Source organism: Pempheris klunzingeri, chromosome 3 (genome assembly GCF_042242105.1).
Source record: "Pempheris klunzingeri isolate RE-2024b chromosome 3, fPemKlu1.hap1, whole genome shotgun sequence".
Taxonomy (NCBI): Eukaryota; Metazoa; Chordata; class Actinopteri; order Acropomatiformes; family Pempheridae; genus Pempheris; species Pempheris klunzingeri.
The window spans coordinates 15,795,406-15,810,869 of record NC_092014.1 but is presented as its reverse complement, the minus strand read 5'-3'; the positions used below and the strand labels follow the sequence as shown (position 1 = coordinate 15,810,869).

At 42.2% G+C, this 15,464-nt stretch overlaps 2 protein-coding genes across 2 annotated transcripts; both read right to left on the bottom strand.

The window, feature by feature from the left end:
• Window positions 1-214: 214 nt before the first annotated feature.
• Window positions 215-3,679, bottom strand: rnaseh2a (ribonuclease H2, subunit A). The gene is made up of 9 exons (XM_070828131.1): window positions 3,617-3,679; window positions 3,189-3,324; window positions 2,954-3,025; window positions 2,563-2,689; window positions 2,377-2,464; window positions 1,920-2,057; window positions 1,294-1,381; window positions 951-1,074; window positions 215-546 (listed from the first exon to the last, which is right to left on the bottom strand). Exons 2-9 carry the CDS (start codon window positions 3,313-3,315, stop codon window positions 378-380), a joined length of 933 nt encoding a protein of 310 aa, XP_070684232.1. The 5' UTR covers window positions 3,316-3,324; window positions 3,617-3,679; the 3' UTR covers window positions 215-377.
• A 1,536-nt stretch (window positions 3,680-5,215) lies between these two features.
• Window positions 5,216-9,462, bottom strand: LOC139225658 (transcription factor Sox-10-like). The gene is made up of 4 exons (XM_070856471.1): window positions 9,355-9,462; window positions 8,286-8,962; window positions 7,604-7,875; window positions 5,216-7,433 (listed from the first exon to the last, which is right to left on the bottom strand). Exons 2-4 carry the CDS (start codon window positions 8,726-8,728, stop codon window positions 6,646-6,648), a joined length of 1,503 nt encoding a protein of 500 aa, XP_070712572.1. The 5' UTR covers window positions 8,729-8,962; window positions 9,355-9,462; the 3' UTR covers window positions 5,216-6,645.
• Window positions 9,463-15,464: the final 6,002 nt, after the last annotated feature.

Here is a 15,464-nt window from a genome sequence, read left to right as displayed (position 1 = left end):
TCGCCACCAGAGGGCAGTATCAGCATTAAAGATTGGAAAACTTTCAACAATTACTTTTTGCTTCTTCTTCAAGTGTGGCGTAGAATCTTAAAACAAAGGCTCTTAGAGAGGCTAAACATGAGTTTTAAACAGAATTTTTATGTAAAAAAAGAAAGCCAACAAAAAAGCCAAAAACAAGTACAAACAGGGCAAATAAAGACAAAGCTTCATTTTAACTCTTTTCACTTTAACTGGTGAAGCAAACATCACATGTCTGCACTGCTTCAAAGTCTATTCATATTTGTTGCAAAGACTCAACTGTTTTGGGAAGTGTGAAAATCTCAGTTAAGAGCTTATGAATCCCAGCATGTGTGTGCGTGTCCTCTACAGTGTCATCTTCAGAGTGTGTCGAGGCCCTTCAGCCTCCGCTCAGTGAAGAAGCGGTGTGTCTGGTGGGTCGGGTTTTGTTCGTTACCTCCGGCTGACGTGCTGAAGTAGGACAACATGGACTTGTTGTTCTGCCGCTGTGCCGCCTTCTCCCCATCCCCCTCGTCATCATCATCATCCCTGACAGGAGATTTTAGCAAGACAAGACTTTTACACAGTGGTCAACACTTGTCTGTTAAAAGGCAAATAATTTGCACAGACATTAAGCACAGCCTGAAAATCAAGGAGACTGTGGTTTTCACACATCAGCACATGAAAGTGTTCTTATCCACACACAAAAAGATTTTTTGGCTTATAAGGACAGGAAAAAAAGCTGGAAACTATTTTAATGCTTTTAGCAAATTATTCTTATCTGCCAAAAACATTTGACTAAAAAGCAGACAATGTTCTTGGGAAGAATCACCAAGATACTTTAAATCGTGTATTAATGCTGGATTTCATTTCATCTTAAACTCTCAAAATCAACCATCCATAGACTTTTATGCATCCATACTTTGGTCAAAATCAAGTTGAAGGTTCTTTACCAGTGAACAGTCACGCCCTTGCTATCCATCAGGGTTTGCGCAGTGCTCCAACTAAATCGAACAAACTGAGGGTAACCGAACACCGGGTCCAGGTACTTCAACAGCCACGCTTTAGTCTTGGGGTCTGAAAACAGAGGCAGGAGTTCAGTCAGTAGGAGTTTTTCTACATGCATCAATAACCATCTCCATAAGTCTCCTTAAGGTAATGTTCTTTTAAAAAAAGGAATATCCGGTAATGGTTTAAGCACACTCAAATGTTGATTTTATTCAAAAGATTTTAAAATATTTCTCAATCACTCGTCATTCTGGGAGGATTATACTAGGTGTTGAATGTTTCAAATACCGTTGGGGTATCCTGAACCGTAGTCTGTATCCACCTCTCCCAGGTCCTCAGAAAAGTTCCAGCCTTTTACAATGCGATCCCTGGCCACCTGAAATATCCGCAAATAGCATCAGAAAAATATACTGACTGCTTAAAATGTGGACACTGAGCTTTCCAGCAGCTGCAAATGTTACTGAAGTAACAAGGATGTCCCTGCAAGCAGTTGTGACAACTGAAGATGATTACACATTCACTCCTGGCAAGAGTTGGGAAGGTTGAAGATGAAAAGGAAGACACTTAGCAATTCATCTCCCACTGCCTAAGACACACCAGCAGTCTGTGCTCAGCGAAGACTCAGACTTAAATTCCCTTTTGTTCTGCAGATGGTCTTAACTGTTCAGATACCAAATACTCACATAGAAATTTTCTTTGAGTTAACAGTCATGCAATGGCAGTATTCAACAGTGAAATGATTCTGACAATCAGCTCATGAATCAGTTTGCCTTTTCAACTCCATTCAATAAAGACTCATGGTAACTTCACAGCCTTCTGGAGGTGCCGTAATACAGAGCTAACAAACTATGATAAGAATAAATGCAAATGGCATGAGAAAGAGACTGAGAACCATTTGGATGGTTGTTACTAACCTTTGCACAGATACTGGCTGCACTGACGATGGGGAAGAGGGAGTCAGCCTTTGGCCTCACAGTCACCTCGATCCCTGGGAACAGCTTTGAGAGTTTCTGCTCATACTTCTCCGCTGGGCCGACTGTGTCCACAAACACCTGCAGAAAAGGGTGGAGGGCAGGCCAAAATAACAATATCTTGTCTAATGTCTCCATCTTCAATCACAGCAATGTACTGTGCATAAAGAGCACAAAATTCACAGGAGCTGTAAAACACAAAACTAGTTTTTGTGGATCTGCTTCAAGAATCTGTACTGTTTGAATAAAAAGAGTATGTGTCAAGTTCTAAAATTCATTTCGGACCGAAAAGAATGTATAGCTGGAAAGGACTCATTTATAGCATAATTTGTGTATACAAGTACAGAGACCAAGGTAATACAATAATCAAATATGTACTTTTCTTTACTCGTTTACACACCTCTTTAAGCTGTACTCCACTGTCCAGTGCGTACTGTACCAGACCAATTGCTGTATCATGTGATAGGGCGTTCAGGTTGTACTTTGTCCTAACAAAAGCAGACATTTTATTAGGTTGTGAATATAAAAAGCAGTTTATGAAAAAAGAACAAGTTTCAGTGTGCATAATACTGAATGTGCAATATACCTCTGTAACATGCTGGTAGAAATGGTGTTTGGTGAGAGAATCTGCAGAGCCCAGCCTACATAACTTCTGGCTTCATCTAGTTTTTGGAAAAGATTCTCTCTTTCTGCCTCTGTTAAAGTCTTTGAATCTGATAAGGAAGGGATAAAATGCATGAATTAGTTTTAAAACGCACAATTGTAATATTACAGAAGCCGCAGTGAAGGATCTGCTACTGTGGGTGGGAAAAATTATATATTGCTGAGTATGTTTGTTTGCTAATGGTATTTCTATCAACTTGAACAAAGGAATAGATGAATTGGCTAACTTCACATTTCCTCAGAGACACACGCTGAGATGCTGTGCAACATCCTTCAGAAATGTCATCTGCAGAGATGTCTGTCAACAGGATTACCTGCCACTTTCGAGTCCTTCAGCTCCTGCTTTTTGGAAACTGGACAGAAACATATGCCGTACACCATGGGCCCTGGATCACAAAACATGAGTAGTATGTAAAGCACATGTCACACAGTGCAGTGAGTACTGAAATAATCATCGTGATAGATTATTGATGTCTGCATCAGGAGATGTAGGGATGTAGGGTCTGCAAAAATGTTGTTTTTCTTTTCCAGAGTGAATCACCAGCATACCCAGCACAGGCCCCCTGCCTGCCTCGTCAATGCCCAGACAGCAGTCCTCAGTCCGGCAGACATCAGGGATCTGAGAGGCCAGTCGGCAGCTGACAGAGTTGTCTGATTCAAAGGCGCTGAGGTCCATGACAGCAGGCTGAGAGGACAAACTAAAATATTTAACTTGCCATGGTCATGACTTACTCAGTGTACACCTCTCGACCTGCCGTGTTAGCGGCACAGATGGCAGCGCAGTTAGCCAACATTAGCTGATGTCTATGATGCTGCAGACCAGCGTTAGCTAAAGGAAAACACTTCAAACTGCTCAAACTGGTATTTCTTACCAGAATACAAAGTTGTTTTCTGCTTAAATTAGTAGCGGGGAACGTTGCGAGGAAACATTAAAACATCACGTACCACGATAAGTCATAAATACGGTTGTTTCTTACCTATTTAGAGGGTGAATTAATTCTTTTAAACTTGTGTTTCTGTTTGCGTCAGATTTGGCGCCGCGAGAATGACGTCACACGCTTCTTCTTCTTCGTCTCCATTAAAGGTGCAGACACACTACCGCTGCCAGCTGGTCTGGAGGGTGACCTGGACATTTACAGCTCACCTGGATCCGGTTAATTAGCCTGTTTATACCCATATATGTGTTATATCAAATCTGTTACCTGTTGCATGTACCTCAATCAAACTAATAAAAGTACAACATGTGTTATCTGCTAAATATGGCCCACTTTTATTACAAGTACAGAATTGCCCCTTTCAGAGTATCATAATACTCTACATAATATGTTCTATATTGTATTGTTGAAATCTAAGTTTATTTTTGGATTATGTTAATCAGCATGCCATCCCTTGGCATATATGTCAAATGACCGTACTTGCAAGGATGAAAAGTGTTTCAAACCAGCCAAAAGTAGTCACATTAGATATATATACTTCAAAAGTGAATAAACTGGACACTGGTGGATTAACCAGTTTGGAGGCCTCGGGGTAAAAATTAGCTTTGAGTGTCCAATTTGGCTAAACGCACATTTATTAAGGAATATGTGCTTTTGACAAGACAGGTCATGATAAAAAAACTCACCTCAAGGCCCTTTACAATTAAGTTAATATTGTGCTTTTTTGTGTATCTTCACAAACAAATTTGCAAGTAATCAAACTGCCAAGAGTCGACGAATATGACGTATGTTCTGTCTATCTCTTTTTTCTCCTCTCACCTCATTATGTCTTTGATTCTCTCAGTGCTTGTGTATCACCTGATTTGCTGAATTAGTCCAGATTCTCTGAGTGCCACCATGATTAAACTGATGATAAACCAAGTGTAGCTTATGTTGTTTTTCTCACACGTGAACAGCTCCCCTCGGGTTTGGACTGCTCTGTGAATAGCTTATACCTTCCCCTTTCTCCTAAAATAGAAATTTCAGCTCTCTCCCCTCGTTTCGGATATTGTCACCACGTCTGTCACCATCTTTGTTTTGCATCTCCCTCAGCCTCGATGCCAGTGCAATGAAGTTGACATTTTGATTTTTTTGGATGGCTGCTGAAAGGGTTTTAACAGCAGCTGAATGTGGAGGCAGGGCGGGAGCCTCAGGTGGAGAGGAGAGGGCAGAGTGAAAGGAAAGCCATGTACAAAAGTCCAAGTGTACGCTGGTTACTGAGCTGAAATTGGCCTTGCCTTTGGCTCTTTACACCCACCCCTTCTCTCTCTTTCTGTCCCTCTCCCTCGCTGAATGGCTCTCTTTGTCTTCCTCAGTAACACGCAGTCCCCAGCCGATTAAATGTGGGGAATTAGTAGTCAATTTTAGCCTACCACACACACAAACACACTAAACAGCTTAGGCTGGTGGGGCACTGATTGTGTTGTTATTACAGTTCACACGTCAGCAGCGTGTTTTTAATAATTTTTTTTCCACCTTTTGCTTGTTAACTGCTGCATGTGTTATCTCTGAGCCCTTGCTGCTTCGTAAAATAACGTTCTTACACAGGATTCTTTTTTTTTTTATAAATAAATTGATTTAATAGATGACAACAATAATATTTCAACAATGCTTTTCTTGTATGGAAGCAAAATACTCAAGTGAATGTATAGCAAACACTTTACAAAACTATTCAGAATTATACAAAATGGAAGAAGCAAAGGTGTGACACACAATGCATTATTACTTACATAAAAATAATAACTACATGGTAAGAGGGTCAGTATAAAATGATAAAGTATGCATCACGTGACAGAGGTGAAGCCTGTGGTAATGACCATTATTCACATTACTGAAGAGGAAAAAGGCTGTTTGGGCACAACATAAGAGAAGACTGTACAGACGAAAACATGTGTTTGGCCTACATGCAGTGCAGAGCAGTCGTACATGTGATTCTAATCCTTAAGTAGGACCCAAAGCTGGCCAGTTATCTGAAAAGATTTGGTTGAGACTTTGTACTTATAGATTTTAGCTCAGTTACTGGATAAATCAGATGTGAATCAGCAACATGCTAGGCACTTAAAAAGCAAAAAAAAGACTAAAGTGGAGGTTTACTGCTCTGAATTTTTGAATACCTTTAGCATCACTTTGTCAGGTATCCAGAGTCGTATTTCTCCTTTGCTAATGGCACAAAATGAAAAGAGTTGAGGTAAGTGTCGGAGACTGCGCGATAAGCTGAAATACGTCTTTAAGAGCTCTCTTTCCCTCTCGTTTTCCTATTTTTCCCCTTAAATGCTTAATTCTTCAGTCCAGTGAAGTCAGTGTGATGAAAGGACAGAAATACAGAGAGTGCTATCTACAAATTGTTTTTTTTTTTTAAAAAAGGTTGCAACTATCCTTTTCTGGCCATGAAAAAACAACTCCAGGGAGCATCATACTGAAACAAAACATGTTTTTCCCAAAGCAGTGGTGCAGATGTATTAGTGTAATATCAAATCAGTCACAATAAAGTTACATCCTAGGATATCAACAACAACAATAAACTTACTACTCATATAAAATAACACAATAGCATCAAAAAAACATCTGCTTTAGTTTGGTTAATAAAATCTGATTATGTCAGTCTAACCACGTCGTCGCTGGGTCACATCAGAGTCACTCATAAATGCAACATCTTTTCACTTTCAGCATTTCTTGTTGTTTGCTAGCTCTTGTATACACACTTTGCTGTACATCCCAACTTAGAAATTTACGATGGCACACGTTTGTTAAAGTTATTTAATTTTTGATTGGCTGCTGACCCATGATTCACACTTTACACTGTGTGAGCTTGTGGCTGTTTTTAATTGTGTAAGGCCCCGTGGATGCGTCTTGCATTTTATTGGCTAAAAAAGTAAAAACCTCTAATATAACATCAATATGGCACGGGCACAAACACACACACACACACACACACAGACATACACAAGCACACACTCACATGTTTGAACACCCACAGACGCACAAATCCACTCACACACTTCCCATATTTCCCTCTGCTCAGCTGGTCTCCCTCAAGGTCTTGTGAGTGTGGTGTAAACAGGCTGCTCCCAGTGTGTGGGGCTGTGGGAGGGGGCCACGCTGGAGGGGTCTCCTATGGTCGTGTACAGAGGCCTCTGTGTAGGGCCCATGTAGGAGAAGGCTGAGTACAGCCCAGGGGCCTGGCTGGAGTGGGCATAGTACGCCCCGGGGGCCTGGTGCTCTCCGTACTCAAACTGAGCCCTGGAGGCCAGCGAGGGGAAAGCGGAGCCATAATGAGGGAGGCTGAGCGGGGTGTAGGTGACGTGGGTGCCTGAGGAGGGAGAGGACGAGGCCTCGGCGTAGTGGCTCCCCGATGCAGATTCACTCTTGATCTGGGCCTTGGAGGGGTCGGAGGAAGACGGAGAGGCCTGCGGCTGCTGCTGCTGTTTGGAGAGCCAGGCGGAGTGCCCGCTAGCAGCAGCCAGGGCGTAGGCGTAAGAGGAGGCAGAGGATCCGGCCACAGGGGGCCCGGTGGCGCTCTGCGGGTGGCCGTTTGGAGGAAGGTACTGGTCAAACTCGTTAACGTCAAACGGCTCAATGTTGGACATTACCTCGTGGCTGATCTCGCCGATGTCCATGGTGCCAAAGTCGATGTGGGGTTTAGCGCTTGATGATGACGGGCCACCAGAGGCCCCCTCGGCTCCCACCCCGAGGGCTCCCCTGGACCCCCCTGATCCTCCGGCCGCTCCTGCTGCCCCCTCCCTCTTTGCATCCGACAGTTTCCCAGACTGGAGCTCTGTCTTTGGGGTGGTGGGGGGCGTGGGTGGGCTGTGACCCTGACCTGGAGGAGAGAGGAGAAGGGACAACATGGTCAGGCGAATATTGACATCAGGTGCAACAAAGTTATTTTTAGTGATTTATGGGACAAATTACGTGTCCTTTCTTCACTAAATATATCTGGAAATATTAAAATAACAATGTGTCAAGACTCACAACCTGTGAGCCACCTACCAGCAGGATGGTGGTGGTGATGGTGGTGGTGGTGCAGGTCACCCAGGGGGGACCCAGCTCCGCCGTTGTGCTCCAGATGCAGGGTCTTGTAGTGTGACTGGGAGTGGCTGGCCTCCCCTTCCCCCTGGCTATCGGACTCACTGGCAGGCGTTAGTTTGCCGTTCTTGCGTCTCCGGGGCTGGTACTTGTACTCTGGGTAGTCCTTCTTGTGCTGTTTCCTCAGCCTCTCCGCCTCCTCGATGAATGGCCTCTTGTCGTTCTCGTTCAGCAGCCTGGGGGGGAGAAAAACAAGGAGCGAGTTTAGTCTTATAAGCCCTCTGAGTTAATGAGGAAGTATTTTCTTAGCATATGTTTAAAAATTATAAATAGGCTACTGTCGTATTCAACCTAATGGATATATACAGGAAAAGAGGAAAACTAGCCATTTAGGCTGGTATGAATCTAGCTTTAAAACACATTATACAGCACACACCATGTTAAAGGAACATGACAAAAAAAAAAAAAAAAAACACCCAGTTGATTTCTATTTCTATATGTTTTCCTTGTTTACAATCACCGATTTGCTCTTATGATTTGCCCACTTTTACATTTGAGTTCAGCATCAGCGTCCCTCAGACTACACAGGAAATGTGCCACTGTATGGCCACACTGTTCTTTTCTGGGACAACCAGCCCATACAGACCTCCACAGTTTGCCGAGGGTCTTGCTGAGCTCCGCGTTGTGCAGGTGGGGGTACTGGTCGGCCAGCTTCCTCCTCGCCGCTTGCGCCCACACCATGAAGGCGTTCATGGGCCTCTTTACGTGGGGCTTAGCTTTGTTCCCGTTGTTTACGCGCACCGGCATAGGCACAAGTGTCCAGTCATATCCATCCAACACCTGGCTGACCGCCTCCCTGATGCCGATCGGGAAGCGATCTTCTTCCTCCTCTGATTTGGCCTCGGATCTGCCTCCATCATCCCCGCTGCCGTCCGCCACACAGAGCGCAGCCAGCTGCTGCGGCGGCCCGGTCAGAGGTGAGGTCTGGCCGTGCGGCGTTCCGGGCTGAGTCGGTGACAGCGAGTGACCATCGTCTGACCCTCCGGGACTCAGCTCCGCCTCGGACAGGCTGTGCTCCTCGCCAGACATTTCTTTTTTTTTTTTTTTTTTTTTTTAACTTTCAACTAATGACAAAACAACCCTCGAATGCAAAATTGGTTTTAGACAGAGTCCAAACTATTCAGTCTGATTAATTAATTGAATAAGTCTACGACGATCCCACTTATTGCTGACTCTTCCCAGGCAGAGCCATACTGCTGCGTAAAAGTGCCCAAATCCTTCCCACCGCTGGCTGGAGATCCGTTCAAGCAAAAGCAGTTACACCTGAAAATCATATCAGGTACAACAGAAACAATTCAGTACTAATAATAAGTCCATAAATGGGGGAAATTATAATCGTAGTTTTCCAGTGAATCAAGCGTGTCCCGGGTTACTTTAAACTAAAGATTACGGCGAACTCAATGTGGACATAAAGCGACCAAAACTGCACATAAAGCCAATAATAATTATAATAAAAAAATAGTAATGATGCTATTTGAAGGAAATAACCGCATCCAGAAATATGATATCCCTCCGATAGAACATTTTAATCAACGCCAAATTAGCTCCAACACCTCTCTGATAAAAGTAAGGAGAGTACAAGTGGCACATAATTAGCGATATGAAATATTCCTCTTTAGCTTGCAAATTTAGTTTTAAAAAATTACATAACTTACCCGTTTAGATGTCCAGTGGTTCAACATGGAAGTGTGTGTGGCTGACTGTAGAGCCGATGAATGGCTGCTCTGTGTGGCAACACCGGAGCTTAAAGAGCGCCTTGTGAGAAGGACTGCGAGGGAAAAAAAAGTGATTGAAAGTGGAAAACATTCCCAGAGAGGCAGCATTCCAGCACACTGTCCGCCCCGCCCCCCGGCACCGCACCGCGCTCTGATTGGTCCTGTAATTATCCCGCTGCTCTCTGATTGGACGGGAGCAAATGCAGCGTTAATGCCCGTCTGTCCGTCACTGCAACATTTCCAACAGAGAAGAGGTGAGATTTTACATCGGAGTGGCTTAAATGACTCCACAGAGCGCCCATTTAGAGGCAGGAGAAGGCCAGCTTTGTCGGACGTGTTGACATGTTATATCAAACAAATAAACAATCATGAGGAGAGTTATTGCCTCGTGTGGTCACGTTAAAAAAAAAAATTTAAAAAAAAAACCTGAATTGTAAAAATTCAGCTCTGATTCAACCGGATTCACTCTGATACAGGAAATAAAGCTTGTAATTCTGAGTAATAATCTTTTAATTTAAAAAATATAAAAACATTTTATCAACAAGACACAAGTTACGTAAATGAATGCTGGAACTTATTTTCAAAAGAAAACAACGTAGCCTAGAATAAATACATTAAAAATAATCAGGCACGTAGGAAAAGCTATATTTCAGTCCGTGATGAATAATGTCACATAGATAATTGATTAGTTAATTGAAATCTTGTAGAAATAAGCAAAATCAATGAAAAGCACACATTACTCAGTAAACTCTGTAAGTCTGATGAATTAAATGCAGCTTCTAAAAAAATGTTTTAACTAGAAAGTATGTGTTGAGTCCAGCCTACAACAACTCACTCTCATTATAACCTTTCTTAACGTGTTTGTGTAATTGTTGTCTAAAAGCTACAGAGTCTCAAACCCAACAGCTCTACTTGGTCTACAACACACATCACCTCATCATTCACTTCTCTGTATGTCTACTAGAAAGTAGAAAAAGTACAATTGTGTTTTTTTTAAGTAACTCCAATAAATTTTGGTGCAAAACAACTGATCACCACTAACCTGTTGATTTTAAATGCATGTACACACACACACACACACACACACATACAGATCTTGAGCCATTATTGAATTCAAAACTATGACAAGAAATTCTGAATCAAAGACGTGTGTCAAAACTTCCCTAAAATAAATGGCCACCTTGTATTAAAACCCTAATGTTTTTTTTGGGTTTTTTTTATTAAGAGTCCACTAATTCATGTGGTGCTTTGGCTTTGGGCCCCGCCCACAGTGACGCTATCACACAGGTAAAAATGAGTGTGGAGTGACAGGAAGTGTTTGTGGTGAGATTTTAGGATAAAAAACACACTTTGGTTCCATGAAGTTTAAATGGCAAAACGATGCGATGTTGCTCCTACACTCATAAAGAGCAGGCCAGTGATTGAAACATCACCAGTCAGACCTTGTCAACTTCAACTTTAAGGTTGTTATTGAATCATATCTGAAATGTGGATCGATGTGGAACTGTTTCAGTCAAGTAGCTAAAGACCACAAATCATTCATAAATAATTAAATCTAATGTCTACGCTGTTTTCTGGGGGGGGGGGGGGAGAAAAACAACTGAAATTTGACACGAAACATCCAGTTTGGAGATAAATAAAGTATTGTTAACAGTAAAGTGGCTCGTTCAGGGTGATTAATCCTTGAAAAAAAAAACATTTCTTAAAACAAACACAAGCCACCTTTGATTAAATAAACGAAATGAAACATGTTTCCAAGTGTTTTTTTTTTAAATTATCTATTTCCATGTTTTGTGCGTAAAGCAACCAAAAAAGTTGTTCTTTTCACTGCGTAATGGTCGATTTGTCCCTGCTTGTATAGGCCGTGATGTGTGCCGTTAAAGCGTGGCCTGATGGGAAGGAAGAGAATCGACTTCAGCAGCATCTGATGACACACACACACACACACACACACACACAGAATGAATGCAACAATAACCCCTGTGTGTCCGTTGCCTCTCATGTTGAGGCTGACTCTCAGTTTTCTGCCTCTCTCTCTCTCCTCTCTCTTTGCTCTCTTTGTCTCCATCTCAGGTGAATTGTAGCCATGTGATCAAACGCCCAAGCCTCTATCCATTAACCCTCGTAAATGAAAAAATGGGGAACAAAAAGCAGTTTTGTGCTGCAAACATGGAAAAAATTGATAACAGAGAGCGATGTGTGCGTCTTTCTCCCCTTATGTCCGAGCATAGACACCAGTCGCGCACACATAGAAAATACTCTGCAGCAGACGGGACACATCATGGATCTCTCTGTTTCTCCCGCTGCGACACTTTTCTACCTCTAAATACTCTCGACAGCACCTGGATCTGGGCCTCGGAGGTGCTGATGGTAGGGGGGCTGTGTTTGCGGATGAGAGGGTGACGGGTTTGCGGGTGGAGTGGTGGGGGTGGGGGAGGGGGGTACACCTACACGCTGCACCCCACCGACCCACCGGCAGCGCTGGGATCCTGCATGAGGCCTCCGAGGCTTGTGATGTGAGTGTTTTTGCCTGCATGCGAGGGGATTGTTGCTTGTTGCTTTGCAGGAAAGTGTCTCAAATGTGCGCGTCGTTTCTGCGGTTTGTGCAGACCAGACTGCGGTTTTGCTGAGAGTGTTTGCTTAGTGCCGCTGGATGAGCATGGCCCCCCAGGGAGTCTGGTAGACTGAGCAAGGTGGCTTTTAGATGGTTAGGATGTCCTTACTGCAAAAAAAAAAAAAAAAAAAGCGACATTTAATCATTTTCATAATCATTTCCCTCTTTAATATGTTGTTAATAGGCTGCTGTGTTTCATCTCCTGGATATGATGAATGGTTATAGGTTATTAAAACATCCTGACAAGGCTTCTTTGTAATTTCAGGTCATTAAAAATGATTTCCTTTCGCCTCACTATTGAGTCGATATAATGCCCAACTCGGGAGGACTGAGACATTTTCCTTTCCCGCGGTGGTTATTTAATTGCTGCTGTAAAAATGTCCACTTTGATGTCTTTCAAAGTTGAATTTCACACTTGGAATTATGGGGATTTCAAATTCGTCCGGTTTGTGATAAAAGAAATCAAATAAAGCGCGTTCAGAAGAGGAGATTTCGAAAGTGACGTGTTGACATCTTACAGAATAGGATGAAAACAATAATGTGCAGCCTCTGTTTTTGAAAGTATCAGTTGTGTAATAATAATGTGTGTTTTTAGGCCAAATTCTGTTTGTCTTTTTTTTTTTTTTATTATGTGTGCGTAAAATGCTAAATGATCAAATGTTTCGATCTAAGACAAAATATTTTAACGAAGTATTTAGTAGTTTTCTGTTTCCTCATTGTATTGACATGTCCTGAAACGTAAAACTTTAGCTATATAAGCTTTTCATTACATTAAGTATGACAGCACTGTATCTATCATTAATGTACATGATATAATTAAATAACTAGTGACAGTCGAACAAGCAGCAGAGAGGAAAGCGTGTTGGCCTTTGAATTATTGTCTAAACGAGATATTCGATGTTTAATGAAGTCCTGTCCGTTATTATGAAAAGTCAATGTTATTCTATGCATCAAATTTAATTTCAATTTAACGAATGAAACTGAAGGCTTCAGTGGTGCGCGTCTTGCTCTTTTGTTTTATTAACAGTGAACTCGCATGAGGCCTCAGACAAATGTTGAACACCTCTGAAGGTCGATTTATATTTTCGTTGCACTATAGACGAAAAAGTTCGAAGATGTTAACTTTCATAAATAGTCTGTGTGGTTTCTTGATTGTCTCTTCCTCCGTGTTTGCTTGCAGCTCTTTTGTTCTTGTTTATCTCTGATCAGTTTATCTCTAATCTGTGCTGTGTGTCTAATTTCAAGATACTTGTCTTTGAAATATTTCAATTTCATATCACTTTTAATTTTCCACATGTTTTCCTTCCTCTAACTGTCTATTTTTATGACTGTTTAAGAAAAAAAACAAATCATGGACTTCAAACGTGAAACTGGACAGTTTAAAACTTTGTAAGATGAGAAAGTGGATGTCAAACTCTTTAGGCTTAGAGCCTGTAGTGATAACATGAGCACTAACTAACTCTTATATCTCATTGATAACCCTTACATATCTTTGTTTGAGAGTTTGAAATTTTTTGCTTCACTGTAAGATTTTAACAATCAAACTGGTGTTTTTCACATTTTTACAATTGTTGAATTTTGCTTTAGAAGTTTTAAACAGCTTCTCTTTTTCTATCTTTTTTTAACAGCTTTGACAGGTTAGATGTCACATCCTGATGATATCAGGGCTAAAAAGCAAACGTTCCTTTTATTTTAAGATATGTAGCCACCTTGTTTTATAGGAAGTGCAACAATTTGTGAATACTCATCAAAGCCTTTTCATCTCTAAGCTGATTCAGTTCATCTGTACAGATAAAACAAACAAAAATAGCAAATGAAGAAAATTGTAAAGAACAGCTCTAAGTCTGCCATGTATGTTCAGGCATTTTCTGTGTCCTGTGTAAAACCATCATGGGCCCCGGGGGAAGCTGTAACTTGTTAGAAAATAGAGCTCACATGGTCGCATCAGTCCCTTCGCTAACCTGCCATGTGACTGCAGTAATAGGCCTCTCCATGGCTGCACAGACCACTGGGTCACAAGAGCCCGTTTCCTGCGGCTCCTGGGGGAGAGCGGGGAGAGGATGGGAGGACAAGGTCTCATGATCATCAGGAAGGTCAAAGATCATGATCAGCAGGGGGGTTAAAGAGTCAGCCTTCAGGTGCACACGTCTTTTCATGTGTGCGATCGGGATGAAACAGAGTCCGAGTGAGTTGAGGGTGGACACGTTTGCTTCTGAGGAACAGTTTGTTGCAGATGTTTTCGGATAGAGAATTAGGTGATCACGTGGTGGAAGGAGAGAGACAGCAGGAGAGGAAGGAAAAGAGAGCGAGCAGTCCTTTTTGTTCTGGCCTTAATACTTGAACAACTCCCAGGGGAAATTCCTGAAATCTGACGATGGATGGAGAGAAAAAGGCAAAGGAGAGAAAAACAGAGAGATGCAGAAAGTGTGTGTGAGAGTGTGAGAGGGATGCAGATAAGGGAAGCATGCACAGCGGTCAAATATTCACATGCTGGGTCACATTCTGCATTAAACTGATGTATAATTGGTGGAAAGCATTCATTCCCATGTCAATAGGCACATTGGGCCCGAAATGAATGGCATCATTTGTTCCGAATGATGACGAACTTGACAAAAGCATCTGAAATTATATGTCAGAAAAAGCGAGGACGGGTGCAGAGGCATGTTTTTCTTCTTTCCCAGCTTCAGATTCCATCCTAAAATGCTGCTGTTAGACTGAATCTGTAAATTCAAGGGCTTGTCTCATGCTTTGGGTTTCCTCTGCGTCCTCTTGCTTTGTGAAAACTACCGTGGTTAATTCATAAATGCTGTTTCCTCTCAGTGCTTGTGTGAAATACAGTTGAGGCCAGTGGTTTTGCTCGGGGAATTCCAGCTCTGAAGCTAGACTATCAATAAAACTGAAGCTCATGTGACTCAAATAGTTTGACTCGGACTTTCACACTGTACTGTTACATCTGTGACCCGTGCAGTGATCTAATGACATATCATCAGAAAAGGGAGACAGCGTTTCTACCACCTCAGGGGCTTTGAACATTCAGTGATAACTGAGGATCACGCAGGAACTTGCTGTAACATCAGGGCTAGATGTCATCTAAAGTATTTACACATGGATCGAAAAATGTGTGAAGAACAAGGTTTCAGCTGCTTAGGAGCAAAGTTAAGTTGCCTGCTGTAGAGAGAGAGAGAACACAGGGAGGGGCTCAAAATCCCTTACTCTTACTTTGAAATTATGCTTGGAACAAATTGGTGGATTCATCACACCAAGGGCTGCAGGTGTTTTAACGGATTTATCACTGGATTTATCCATCATGCAGACTTTGTAAGTGTTGATGATGCAGTGACACACCATCCATGGGGATGACTAAAAAATGATTCTGCTATCTGACCTCTGCCACTCCTTTTTCACCCATTTTCACCCAGTAAATTAGTGCAGCTGC